Raw genomic sequence first — 14,468 nt, 5'->3', positions numbered from 1 at the left:
CTAGTGAGTTTTCTTTTGTTGAGATTGGACCTACTTAATCCGTCAGTGCAGGGGCAACCTGGCCATGGCTAACCAGAAAGACATTCAGTAAAAGCTTAATGACAGAAGTCAGTAGTCCTAAGTCACGATTGAAAGCTATGGAAAAATTTAAGCAGCTTACCTAACCTAGCTGCTAAAGGCTAATGGAAATAAAATACTAAAAACTTAGGATTTCTCAACCATTATATTCACTAAATGTTTCTATTATGCCTCTGGTCTTATAAAATCAAAATCTCTTTTTCTTCTCCATAAGGCCTTAAGCCTACTTAACATAGCTTACTTCGGCCATCTGACCCTTCAATTTGAAATATTCTTGAAAATGAACTGTTACCCATTAACTCATAACAAATTTTATAAGAAGAAAAGACTGATTTTATTTTCAGATTTTTGGAAATAGTTTTCAAAAAAATCAAATGACAAGAACACATACAAAAATTGCAACCATTCACTGAACTATGAGCTCTTAGCAGAGGAAAGGACTTTTGAAGTATTTGAGTCCCTCTCCTTTTGAAAGCCAGTTTCACTTCTCAAATGTCCCTCATGCAACCAGCCTCCTCAAATCTTTCCCAAATTTGATGAACTTCATGTATTAAAAGCTAACAGGAATCATTTAAAATCATTTAGAACAAAAGAAAGAATAAAATACAGGAGGCATGCCTCTTAAGTTATATATTTTTAGAGAAAACTCACATCCTTGAAACAGCTTTGCAACATGCAGAGCACAGTACTGGCTTCATAAAAAACAAAATGACTCTGTACTTGCATTCTTTAAATGTGAAGAGCAGCTGTCATCTTCCTCTATAAAAATCAGCAAGCAATATTCATTCAGGTACATTCATTTAACTGTACTTCATATAGTTTTATACTTGGGATGAGGCTAAAACAAAACACAAAAAACCAGCCAGCCCAGAGCTATTAATAAAACAAATAGTAATTACTGAGAGATGTGACCAAGTGAAAAATCAATCCTGAATAACAAGACAAATTTCTAATTACATGAATAAGCTGACTGAAAATTTCCACACTTGGAAGATTCTGATTACGATAAAGAAATACGTAAAATGGGAACAGTAAGTAAACGTGATGATTTGGTTCCTTTCTGAAGGTCTACTGGTCCAGCTGCCAGCCATACAAGTCTCTGGGTTCTCAACGAAGTGTGACCAGTTCTTCTGAAGAGGTAGGATGAATAGCAACCGTGTTGTCAAAGTCAGATTTTGTTGCTCCCATTTTCACTGCGACTGCAAAACCCTGCAGCATTTCATCACATCCAATTCCCTGCATATGGATTCCAACCACCTGCAAAAGAAAAGAAAAAATTTTTGTACCTCCACAATTGCATGAGCCAATTCCTTGTGATAAATCTTCTTCTAGGCGTGTGTGCACATGCACACACACATTTGTACACTAATGATATTTTTATTAGTCATGGGAAATACCTGGTATTTAAAAACCTCTAAAAAAACCTTACATCTCTAATCCTAATATAGCATAAAACACCCTACATGGCCCTGCATAATTCTGCCCCAACATCCCTCCACTGCCCACCTCACTCAGCTCTCCCAAAGGCTCTCCGCTTTCCAGCCTCACCAGCTTTCCTCCCAGCCTGAGTATTCACCACGCTCTCTCCTGACAGAACACAGGCTGTTCCCTGTCTGGACACTCTTTCCTCCCCTCTCAAGTGTTAAAGTCCCTTCATTCTTCAGATGGCTACACCTGTCTTTCTGACCAAGTTAAACCATCCATCATGTGAGCACTCAGACCCAGTATTACTCCATCATGGTTCTACCACAACTGCAAAGTTGTACTACTTGGGGACTGGACAATTACAGTCTGTCTTTCCCAACAGACATTAATCTCTAGATGGAGGGGACCCTGTCCACTTTTGCTTTCCACTCTATCCATCTGGCCTAGCACAGAGATAGCTCTTAGAGGCACTCAACCCACACGTGCTGGCTGACTGCACAGATGACCATCGAGAGGCATTTGTTTCAAATCACACTTTCCAATGAGGTTTCTAAATATATTTAAAAACTAGTTAATGTTCATCTAAATATATTTAAAAACTAGTTAATGTTCATCTCTAGCAAATATTTTTAGGGTAAGTAGTCCGCTGAAGTACAAAGTTAGAGAATATAAAGTTTCACCACAAAAATATTGTGCTTCAAAACAAATCAGGAATATACTAAATATAACTGAACAGTACACTTAAAGATGGTTAAGATGCAAATTTTACGTTATATATACATATTTTTTTTAACAGCTGAAAAAAAGTATATCTCAATATAAGACAAAGAAATCCCAAATCATATACTGTATATATTCAACATGGCTAAATTTTTAGATACTGTGATCTAAACTGAATTCACAAACAGCTTCTGGTGATGGCATGAGTCTTATGCTATTTCTGTTCATATCCCAGTTCCTAGCCTTTAGTTGACTGTCAGGTAATGTTTACCAGATGAATGAATGATAAATGGTATAAAGAAATAACAGGTATGAAGAGGTAAGTAAGGACCTCACTGTTTCAATAACTGGACATCTCAGGCTACTGAGAACATTCAGGGCAAGAAACACCAACTTTTATTTTGCTGCCAAACTACTTACTTCTCTTCATACTGATTCTCTGCTTCTGTTAACTGTCAGTGACATTGATTTTTATAAGCCAGGGCCTGTCTCATGGCTTTTAGTGTAAGGGCCACTGATTCCGATACAAACTATGTCCTCTTTAATAAGAAAAGTTGGAAACTACATCTGAATCTTCAGGTATCATTTCTCACAGAGCCATGTTCCCAAGGCATATTGCTAAGTTCCACCTTAATATTTAATTCAATTTATGGAAAAGCCCTATCAGCTGACCTAATATCAAAACAAAATCCATTTTTAAAATTATTAAAAAAAAAAAAAAAACCTGCTAAATTTCAAACCAAAATCACAATGAAATACCACGTCACATCCACTAGGATGGCTACAATTAAAAAAAACACAATAACAAGTATTGGTGAAGGCAAAGAGGATCTGCAATCCTCATATGTTGCTAAAGGGAACATAAAATGGTACAATCACTTTGGAAAACAGTTTGGCAGTTCCTCAAAACGTTAAGCCACAGAAGATAATTGATTATCTCAGAACATTTTACTAAATAAACTTCTTCCCCACTGATTGGTTATGCTAAATCTAAACTTCTTACATTAAATTCTTGCACTTACCAATATTTCTGAGTTGCCTATCTGTTCTGGCCTATTGGTCAATGATGTCCTTTTACCCTTATGTTTTCCTTTTTGGGCCAAACCCTGTAGCTTGTGGGATCTTAGTTCTGCAACCAGGAACTGACTGCAGACTCCAACAGTGAAAGCACCAAGTCCTAACTATCGGACTGCTAGGGAATTCCTCTCCACCTTACATTTTCAAAGCAGTGGAACCTTCTTTCTATGTGAAATATTATGAATAACTCCAATATAGAGAGACAGATAAAAGAGCAACTGTGCTGGCTGAACCAGAAAAAGCTTCACTACTAGGTCTCTTCCCTTCCCACCTCATGAAAACACCCCCCACCCCTGCTAATCTTGAAGACACTCTTCAGCTTACTGGACTTGACCCATACCTTTTCCTCTTTGTTGGCACAAACCATTTTCATCACACATTTTGTTTTCCTTTTGGTAACTGCATGATACATTGGGGTAAAGGTGGTAGAATAAGTCTTCACATTTTCTTTTCCATATTTATAAATGGCTTCATCTATAAGGCAGGGCGGGAAAAGCACCTATCAGATACTGAAACAATTCCACTGAGCAGTCAGAGAGATGGCCAGAGATACATAACCTGAATCAAATCATGAGGGAAAATTACTCGAAACGACAAGGAAGGACATTCTACAACATAAATGTCAATATCATGAAAGACAATGGACAGGCTAAGGAATTCTGTCTCTTGGCTAAAGGAGACCAAAGAGGTATCAAAACTAAATATAGTGTACTATCCTAGAATAAATCTGGGACTTGGGGGAAAGTGTTAAATATAAAATTATTTGAGGTAATTGGGGAAATTTGAATAAGGTCTAAAGTTTAGATAATATTGCATGTATTTAAACATTCTCATTTAAAACTATGCTTCTGTAAGGCAATGGCTTTGTTCTTAGGAAACAGATACTGAAGTATGTGTCTGCAAATAGTGAGAAAAGGATAAAGCAAAAATGTAATCGGCAGACAGGAGTTCTCTGGTGTTTTTGCAATTCTTCTTCAAATTTGAAATTAGTTCAAACTAAAAAGCTTTAAAAAGTCAGACAGATAAAATGGAGTGGGGAAAAGGTATTACACTTTCAAATTAGTAACAGTTGGGGAAGAAACCAGAGATGTGATAAGAAGCCAACTACTGGGCTGGCCCAAAAGTTCATTCAGGTGTTTCTGTAACATCTTATGGAAAAACTCGAATGAACTTTTTAGTCAACCCAATAAAAAGAAATATAATTTGGGGGGCTGAGATAGATTTAGTCAGCTGATAGACACCTAGCTAAAGTTAGCAGTGGAGGGGAAGAGACTGTAAATGACCTTCGTTTTTAACCACCTACCTTCTGTGAGTCCCACTGTCCCAATAGGGGGGTGGCTGAAGACCACTGTGGGGATGTTGTCATAGTCTAATTTGGAATCTTCTTTACACTCAAAAAGTCTATGGGCAAGTTTTCGGCCAGCAGCAATCGCAACTACAAAGATATTTTAAAATCAGTGTCTAGCTTATTGTTCACTTTAACATAGCAGAATTGTTCTACTAATCATTTATTCATCTGGCTTAACACACAAGTTGTAAGTTTTTCATCAATGCTCATTACAATATCCATTTCAATATAATAAAGACCTATCAATGCCTTAGTTAACAATCCAAAACAATTTGCTTATATGAATTCTACACATTCCATTACGATCCCCCCACATCCAAGAAACACATTTGCAAGCTTGCAAACATCTGGCAGTTACCCATTTTTTTAAATTAAACTTTTTATTTTATATTGGAATATAGCTTATTAAGGGCTTCCATGGTGGCTCAGATGGTAAAGAATCCACCTGTAATGCAGGAGACCTGATTTCGATCCCTGGGTTGGAAAGATCCCCTGGAGAAGGGAATGCCTTCAGTATTCTTGCCTGGAGAATTCCATGGACAGAGGAGTCTGGCAGGGGTTGCAAAGAGTCGGACACAACTGAGCAACTAAGCACACACAACAGCTGATTAACAATGTTGTGCTAGTTTCAGGTGGACAGCAAAGGGATTGAGCCACACATATACATGTATCTATTCTCTTCCAGTGGCAATTACCTCTTAATGAGGATATTAGCTTTTTGATACAATATTTAGGGAGGAAACTATCTCAAGCATCTATTTCAAGCATCTTCAGTTCTACTTTACAATCAGCTACTTCACAGGAAGATCCCCTGGAGAAGGAAATGGCAGCCCACTCCAGTACTCTTGCCTAGAAAATTCCATGGATAGAGGAGCCTGGTGGGCTATAGTCCATGGGGTCGCAAAGAGTCGGACACGACTGAGCGACTTCACTTCACTTACTTCACAGGAATATTTTAAGCTTCTTTTAAAAATTATTTTTATTTCTTCTTAATTGTTAAAAAAGTTTACCTTCCTTAGCCTGTTTTTATTCCTAACAGTCTTTTAGAACAAATGCCTGAGTTCAATATAAGCACTGGTTTTCAATTTCACTGACTTCAAACTGACAAAAAGTTTTTTTCCAAAGTAAGGCATCAGTAGGATATCGAAGAAATTTTCTTCACTTCGACAAAACTTTTGGCTGTTCAATTATGTTATGAAGTCTTTGAAACTTTGCTTGTTTTGCTTTTGTTGAGAGAGCTTCCTAAAGGAGGTGAAAGCCTTTGGGTGTGTGACCAAGGAAGTTTCCATTGTGAGTAAGAACTGGGCCATTGTGGAAAGGCTGGTGAGGCCCCAGAGGGGACAGAATGAAGCTGATGGATGGATGCTGCCAACAGAATCGGGTAGAGAGCCTGAAACGACAGCAGTTAACTCAGACAGTAGGCTGAGGCATGGGATTCAGGGGATGGGGATCAATCTTAAGTTGTATCAAGACTAAATAGTCCGGGCAGGAAATTGGGAGATTGGGATTAACATATACACACCACTATATATAAAACAGAAGGCAGAGAAGGGGATGACAGAGGATGAGATGATTGGATGACATCACCAACTTGATGAACATGAGTTTGAGCAAGCTCCAAGAGTTGGTGATGGACAGGGAAGCCTGGCGTGCTGCAGTTCGTGGAGTCGCAGAGTCGGACACGACTGAGCAACTGAACTAAACTGAATAAGAACTACTGTAAAGCACGGCGAACTGTTCTCAGTACTCTGTAATGACCTATATGGAAAAAGAATCTGAAAAAGAGCGTATATATGTATAACTGATTCACTTTGCTGTACACCTGAAACTAACACAAAACTGTAAAATTTTTTAAAAGACTAAATAGTATGTAAGAAATACGTAAGATTAAAATATATATTTTCTTATAAAAATATAAGAAAGCCACTCTAAATCACTACTTCCCAAACCCACTTCCTTCCAGTCACGAACACAACTCGGATTCTAATTTCCAGCACTGTTCAGAGGGTGACTGTATTATCTGTACAAAAGTTTCCGTCTTCACTAAGCATTTTTAAAATCTTTTAAAGAAAACTGAATACTATGAAAAGCATTCTCCAAGTAAAAATGGAAATTATTCAGAAAATGTCAAGTACCCAACCGACATCCATTTCAAAACATTTTTATCACAAAGACACTCATCTTTTTAACTCTGCTTGAGCTGATTGGATTGTAGAAAGCTCAACAGTTTTATGTAACACACAGAGCCTCCCTTATCCCCCCAAAAGAAGAAACATTACCTGGAGTAAGAAGAGCTTTCCCACATACATCCCCAACTGCATAGACACCTTTTACGTTAGTATTCTGGAATTCATCTACGATGATGTGACCTTTGTCATCAGTTTGAATCCCCTAAAATTGTAAAGGGATGTCAGGTAAGTATTTGGCCCATCTACAAAACACAGCAGCTCAGATGTCTGGATCTGCCTCACTCCAGGCACCTCTTCAGCCTGAATCTCTAAGAAACCACAAGACTCAAACACAGGATGAAAAATATCTTTGCAAGTTGGCAAGTTGGGTATCTTTTGTTGACCTTAAAAGGTAAATATTTTATCCAGTTTTGAGGAGTTTTAACAGAATTTGACTTTGCATTGTACGATTCAGCAGGCCAGGCAAGCCTGAAAAGGAATCACTGAGCTGTCAGACATGGAAACTGGCATCCCTGTGGAGTCCATGTAAGACAGTGATTTTCAATTTTTCCCTTGGAAGCACTGCTCCTGAAGCATGCTAACTCATACTTCAGACGGGCATAGCCTGAAGCAGTCATCAAAAGCAGATTTCATTGAAGTTTACAGTTTTATCTTTTTTTTTTTTTAAATTAACTATTTATTTATTTGACTGCACCAGGTCTTGTTGAAGCATATGGGATCTAGTTCCCTGACCAGGGATTGAACCCAGGGCCCCTGCATTGGGAGCACAGAGTCTTAGCCACTGGACCACCAGGGAAGTCCCTACAGTTTTATCTTTAAAAACCCAAGCAAAATTTGTATTCTACTCTAAAACATATCAAGGTTGCCTTTAACCAAACTTCTTTGCCTATACGTCAAGTTGAATTTTTGTTCCAAAAAGAGGTATGATGCTTATCTTGTGGTTTTGCAGATCCCAGGTGTATATATCCCCAAATGAGAAGCAGAGAGGCAGCAGGCATAGGGAGAAGGTAGTGTAGTGGTGAAAAGTACAGCTTTTGGAGCATGGAGATCTGGGTTCAAGTCCCAGCTCTGCCACTTACTATTGATAGTTATGAGACCTCCCGTTTATCGACAAATACTTGTACTTCTTAAGGAGGCATTAATGTAGTCACTGTGGATACAGTGGTAAATAATACAGACATCTCTATTTCCTGCAGAGTTTACAAGCCTGGTGGACAATTTCTTATCTCTGTGCCCCTGGGCTCCTCATCCTTACCCCTAAAACAGTTGTTGGCAAGTATAAAGTAGGCTAGTATAGCACAGCAAACTCTTTTCGATACACTGTAATGACCTATATGAGAAAAGAACCTAAAATAAAGAGTGGATACATGTATATGTAAAACTGATTCACTTTGCTGTACAGCAGAAACTAATACAAAATTGTAAATCAACTCTACGCCAATAAAATTTTTTTTAAAGATTAAAGTAGGCTAGTGACATGTTGCTAAGACTTATGCAGAGTAATCATTCAATTTGCAGTCTAAAAATATATCAACACTGAACTGAGGGAAAATTATTGCCTCATTTTTTAAAAATTCAGCAAATATAGTTGAAAACGGACTAGCAATGCTTAGGTCTGTACGATGGCACAACATCTCTTAAAAGGTGAAAAGCGGGATGAATAGCTTCATTAACATAAAAATAGATTACTAATTTTACTAACTTTCACTGAATAATAAGATTAAAATCAAGTAAAACATGTCCCTGGATACTTTATTCTTTTTAATTATGAAAAATGCCTTTTAGTGAAATGAAAAAGGGATGGAACTTAAAACAGATACTAATATTAGAATATAAACCAAACTATCACACACTACTCTAGGGTCCATCAAATATATAGTGAAAGTCACTCAGTCGTGTCTGACTCTTTGCCACCCTGTATAAACCTCCACCAAATATATAAAATATTCTATTATTACTAGTAGAAGAGTATAGCATATCAGAACAATTGTCATTATCCTCACGATCAGCAGCAGCTGGTTAACATTTGCTGAGTTCATACTATAAGCCAGCATCTAGGCAAGTTACTTTGCACGCCCTTTCTCATTTACTTTCTCTCTAATCCAATGTGACAAGTACTATTTTTATTTCCATATTTCTATGAAGCAGTTGAAACTTGACGAGTAGCTAAGTGACTTGCCTAAGGCCATGAAACTGGTATAAGGTTCAAAATTGGGTCAAACACTGGGACCCACACTCCAGGCTACTGTACCAGACTATCCTTTAAAATTTAAAAGGACAAGTAAGAATGATGGCACTGGTAGGTCAGCTTCACATGCGTACCCACCCCTCAGTGCCACAAAGTCCCGAACAAGCCACCTATCCATCATGATGAGAGCTGCAGACAGTAATGAATAATTATCGGGCTTTAAAGAGACAGGTAAGGAGGAGGCTAGTCAGGAAATAGCAAGACAACGACCTGATCTAGAGTGAGGACACTAGAAATGGAAAAAAAAAATAAAACACAAAAAACTTTTTAAAAACTTTCAAAGGCAGAAGCAATGGGATTTGATGACAAATTAGACACATGAAATGAAAAGAATCGAACAGAACCCAGTCAAGTTTTGGGGGGTCTGGGACTGGATCAGGGGAAACCACAGGACTACCAACTGATTCAAGAACGTTTTAGGCAAGGAGGGTGGTCAAAAAGTACAAATTTCTGGCTACAATATAAGTAAGTATTAGGGATGCAATGTACATGATGACTATAGACAACACTGCTGTGAAGAGTGTACGTAAATCCCGAGTTCTCAACAGACAGAGAAAAAATTTTTCCTTTTTTCTTTCCTACTTCCTTTTTATTGTATCTGTATGAGAAGATGGATGTTAGCTGACCCTTCTGTGTTAATTATTTCACAATATACGTAAATCATACCATCATGCTGTATTCACTAAACTTACACAGTGATATATACCAACTATTTCTCAATAAAACTTGGGTGAGGCGAAGAATGTCAGAGGCAGACTTGGTCAACTTACCAGTTTGTTTAAGTTCAGGCCCCTGGAGTTTGGGTCCCGCCCAATGGCCCAGAGCAGGCAGTCAACGTCTGCGATAGTGGTGAAGGTGGGCTCCCTACCAGGAATCGAAGTGACCATGCGGAGTTCCAGGCCCGAAGAAGTGTTTTTAACTTCTCTGACCTATCGACAAATACGTTATTAACCGGGGGTGTGGGGAATGGGAAGGAAAGCAAATAAACAGGAAACTCGAATTCTTAACATTTAAAAACTCTCCACTGAATCCCGTAAATGATTCAGAATTCACTGTGTGTGCCCAGTCGTGTCCGACTCTTTAAGACCCCATGGACTGTAGCTCGGCAGGCTCCTCTGTGGAATTTTCCAGGCAAGAATACTGGAGTGGGTTGCCATTTCCTTCTCTAAGGGATCTTCCCGACCCAGGGATCGAACCCGCATCTTCTGCTTGGCAGGCAAACTCTTTACCACTGAGTCACCTGAGAAGCCCACATATGAGTCCTACATGCTGACAACTTTACTTCTGCCCAAAGGCCACCCACACTATAACTCTCTGGAGCCAAGACAGTATCCTCGGTGACCCCAAACCAGCCAGTGGCCAGAAATGTCAACTCATGCCAAGACCCTAACACTTCAGCTTAAAAACAAAGTATTTTAAAGTGTACTTCAAAGCTGTGATAAAATTTTAAATCACAAATCTAAGCACAGTGATTTGCAACTGGAGTTGGGGAGGAAATGGGCTATAGCAGCTTCATTAAGAATTTTCTAAACTGCACAATCCTTGCTTCTCCCAGGACACTCTTAGGATCGGGGAAGAGGGTAAGATTAGGTAAGGAGGGTGAAGGACATACAAAGTTTAGTGAGAGTTCCAAGGGGATTCTGATGTTGACTTTCACCACCAGTCCAGACTTCAGCATTTACAAAGCAACTTCACATTTATTATTTTACTTATGATATGGCCTATGCTGAAAGGACAAAGCTTTGGTGGAGGGAAATCATTTTTACAAGGCTCATACTCAGGGAAAAAAAATCTGACAAGTAGGTGATTCCCTGAGAATAAAAAATAAATTAAATAAATAAATAAAAAAATATATATACAGTCACTTTGTCATTGTTTTCATCTACAAAACTCAATGATATGCTTTCAAAAGAGATTCCATAATACTATTTCCTGAAAAAAGTATGAACCTGAAATATAAGGATGTTTAATGAGGACTGTGGTTTTTTAAAAACATTTATTATTTTATCTATCATATATTTATCTAGTTGTTTTGGGTTTTAACTTGTGGCACGTGGGATCTTCGATCTTTACTGTGGCATGTGAGACCTAGCTCCCCGACCAGGGATCGAACCCAGGCTCTCTCTACTGGGAGTGCAGTCTTAGCCACTGGACCATCAGGGAGATGAGGACTCCCTGATAAGGAGGAGTTGGAGCACAAAAGTTATCGTTTTAGTTTCAACTAAACTAAATTCAATTACCAGATTCCTAATCTTTTATACCTTAGACTTCATTAAAACATCAATGTGAAATACAGCTTCTTAGGATAAAAAAAAAACTTGGAAGTACTCTAGAAAGGAATAAACCGACTGGGGTAGATGTAATTTGTGTTGATGAAACTAGTGGGGTGCAGGACAGATAGACAACCAAGGGTGGTAAGCTCGCCCAGGGATCAGTCGTACCTGGGAGTACTTCAGCACCTCAATGCCAGCATTCTCCAGCTCTTCAGTACAGTTGGAACTGATTATTGAATCAAAAGTTCTAAGCACCTGTATATAGAGGCAGCCGAGGGATGGGTGGCAGGAAAGAATAAAACTTGATTAAAGATACGCTACAAACCTGGGAGGAAATTTCAGTAGCAATCTCCCTCTTTCTTCTTCATTCATGGCCACACTGTGAGTTTTTTTTAACCATTAAAAAAACTAAAATATAGTTAATTTACAATGTTGTACTAATTTCACATATACAGCAGAGTGAGTCAGTTATACGTACACATTCTTCTTAAATATTTATTTGGCTCTTCTGCATCTTTCGTTGTGCCATGTGAACTGAGCTGCAGCATGTGGGATCCAGCTCCCTGACCAGGGACTGAACCCTGGCCCCTCCCCCCCGCACTGGGAGCGCATCGTCTTAGACACTGGACCACCAGGGAAGTCCCAGTGGTGAAAAACACAGAACATCAAATTTACTCATCTAACCATTTCTAAGGACACAGTTTGATGGTGTTACGTATATTCACATTGTTGTGCAATCAGAAATTTCCCCCTTGCAAAACTGAGACTCTGGGGGTGGGGGAGGGATAAATTAGGTCGGGATTATCATATGCACACTACTTTATGCAAAACAGATAACCCACAAAGACGTACTGTATAACACAGGGAACTACACACAATATTGTGTAATAACCTATAAGGGAAGAAAATTTGAAGAATATATATGTATGTAGAACTGAATCATTGCTGAACACTTGAAACTAACATGATACTGTAAATCATCTATACTTCAATTAAAAAAAACAACGGAGACTCTGTACCCATTAAACAACTCCCCATTTCCCTTCCCCCAGTTTCTGGCAACGCCATTCCATTTTCTGTTTCTCTGAGCATAGGTACTCTAGACACCACACATTAGTGGAATCATACAATATTTATCTTTCTGTGATTGGCGTATTCCATTTACCATAATGTCCTCAAGCTTCGTCATGTTGTAGCATATGTCAGAATGTCCTTCCTTTTAAAAGCTGAATAATATTCCATTTTGTGTGGATATACGACATCTTTGTTTATCTATTCATGTGTTATCAGACACTTGGGCTGCTTCTACTTCTTAGCTCTCGTGAATAATACTGCGATGAACAAAGGTAATCAAGTATCTTTGACGTTTCCTTTTAATGCAAAGAATGTACTAAATTTTGACTGAATGTTAATAATCTACCTGACCATATGAAATTGATTTTCAGAATAAAAAATTAACCTGGCAGTCTGCTCCATTTAACTAATATTTATGTTTAAGCCTGTATGCCTTATTGGCGCATCGGATATTACCCACTACTTCGTGACAGAAACACCAGCCAGCATGCTCACTGTTTTCAACTAGCAGCTAGTGGCTGGGAGGAACACTGGTCCTAACTCTGCCTTCCATGCAGCTCTCCACAAGGAACAGAGTACACATTTTGCACCCTGTATTTATTGCCAGCGTAAGAGGAGATGCTCCCCGTATTTATTTTTCATTTTTCTGGCTGCGCTGGGTTCCATTGTTGCACACGGGCTTTCTCTAGTTGTGGCGAGCTGGGCCTACTCTCTAGTTGTGGAGCACAGGCTTAGCTGACCCAAGGCATGTGGAATCTTCCCAGACCAGGGATCAAAACCCAGTCCCCTGCATTGGCAGGCAAATTCTTAACCACTGAACTGCTAGGGAAGTCCTCCCCGTAAAATTTTTAAAAGATTAACAGCAAGAACAGATTTTACCTTATCATGCCGTATCATTATTGATGTCTTAGAACCAAGGGCAGACAGGATGCCAGCTATCTCCACAGCGATGTAACCCGCACCCACAATGACACTGCGGCTACAAGAGCAGAGGGTTAAGATCGGTAAATAAGCTCACTTTAGAATAAATGTATATTTACAGAAAAGCTAATTATATCCCTGCCCAGGTTTTCCTAACGACAACATCTTATATTCATAGCAGCACTATTCAGAATAGGCAAGACATGGAAACAACCTAAATGTTCATCGACAGATGAATGGGTAAAGAAAATGTGGTACACATATACTATAGACTACTCAGCCATAAAAAGAATGAAATGATGCCTTCTGTAGCAACATGGATGCAACTAGAGGTTATCATACTAAATGAAATAAGTCAGAAAGAGAAAAACAAATACCATTATGACATCACTTACATGTGAAATCTAAAATATGACACATGTGAACTTATCAACAAAGCAGACTCACAGAGGACAGACTTATGGCTGTGGGAGGGGGTGATGAAGAAAGGATGGACTGGGAGTTTGGGGTTGGCAGATGTAGAGTGGATGGACATGGTCCTACAGTGTAGCACATGGAACCATATTCAATGTCCTGGGATAAGTCATAAAGAAAATCAACACCAAAAAGAATGTGCATATTGTATAATGGGTCACTTTGCTGTACAGCAGAAATTAACACATCGTAAATCAACTCTACTTTAAAAAAAAAAAAGTTAACATCTTACAAACCATGGTTTCCACAAGACTGGAAAAGGTCACTTTTCATTCCAATACCAAAGAAGGGCAATGCCAAAGAATGTTCTAACTACCGCATAATTGCACTCATTTCACATGCTAGCAAGGTAATTCTCAAAATCTTTCAAGCTAGGCTTCAACAGTATGTGAACCGAGAATTTTCAAATGTACAAGCTGCATTTAGAAAAGGCAGAGGAATCACAGATGAAATTGCCACCATATGCTGGATCATAGAAAAAGCAAGGGAATTCCAGAGAAACATCTACTTCTGCTTCAATGACTACACTAAAGCCTTTGACTGTGTGGATCACAACAAACTATGGAAAATTCTTAAAGAGATGGGAATACCAGACCACCTGACCTGCCTCCTGAGAAACCGGTATGCAGGTCAAGGAGCAA

General features: G+C 38.8%; 1 protein-coding gene across 6 annotated transcripts in view; it reads right to left on the bottom strand.

Annotated features, from left to right (window-relative positions):
* Positions 1-388: 388 nt before the first annotated feature.
* The window catches only part of GSR (glutathione-disulfide reductase), a 60,444-nt gene continuing 46,364 nt past the window's right edge, over positions 389-14,468 (bottom strand). For 3 of the 6 annotated variants that reach the window (XM_081523520.1, XM_081523517.1, XM_081523516.1), the window contains 7 exons: positions 13,312-13,411; positions 11,527-11,613; positions 9,856-10,014; positions 6,928-7,039; positions 4,604-4,735; positions 3,641-3,774; positions 389-1,335 (listed from right to left, as the gene is read on the bottom strand). In XM_081523520.1, coding sequence (XP_081379646.1) covers positions 1,186-1,335; positions 3,641-3,774; positions 4,604-4,735; positions 6,928-7,039; positions 9,856-10,014; positions 11,527-11,613; positions 13,312-13,411 — 874 coding nt within the window. In that variant the 3' untranslated portion in view covers positions 389-1,185. The remainder of the gene's footprint in view (positions 1,336-3,640; positions 3,775-4,603; positions 4,736-6,927; positions 7,040-9,855; positions 10,015-11,526; positions 11,614-13,311; positions 13,412-14,468) is intronic. The other 3 variants (XM_081523519.1, XM_081523518.1, XM_081523521.1) reach the window with 3 other exon arrangements.

The sequence above is a fragment of the Giraffa tippelskirchi genome, chromosome 8, assembly GCF_054371585.1.
Source record: "Giraffa tippelskirchi isolate mGirTip1 chromosome 8, T2T-mGirTip1v1.2.pri, whole genome shotgun sequence".
Lineage (NCBI taxonomy): Eukaryota > Metazoa > Chordata > Mammalia > Artiodactyla > Giraffidae > Giraffa > Giraffa tippelskirchi.
Note: the sequence above shows the minus strand (reverse complement) of the source record. Positions and strands in the feature narration are given on the sequence as shown.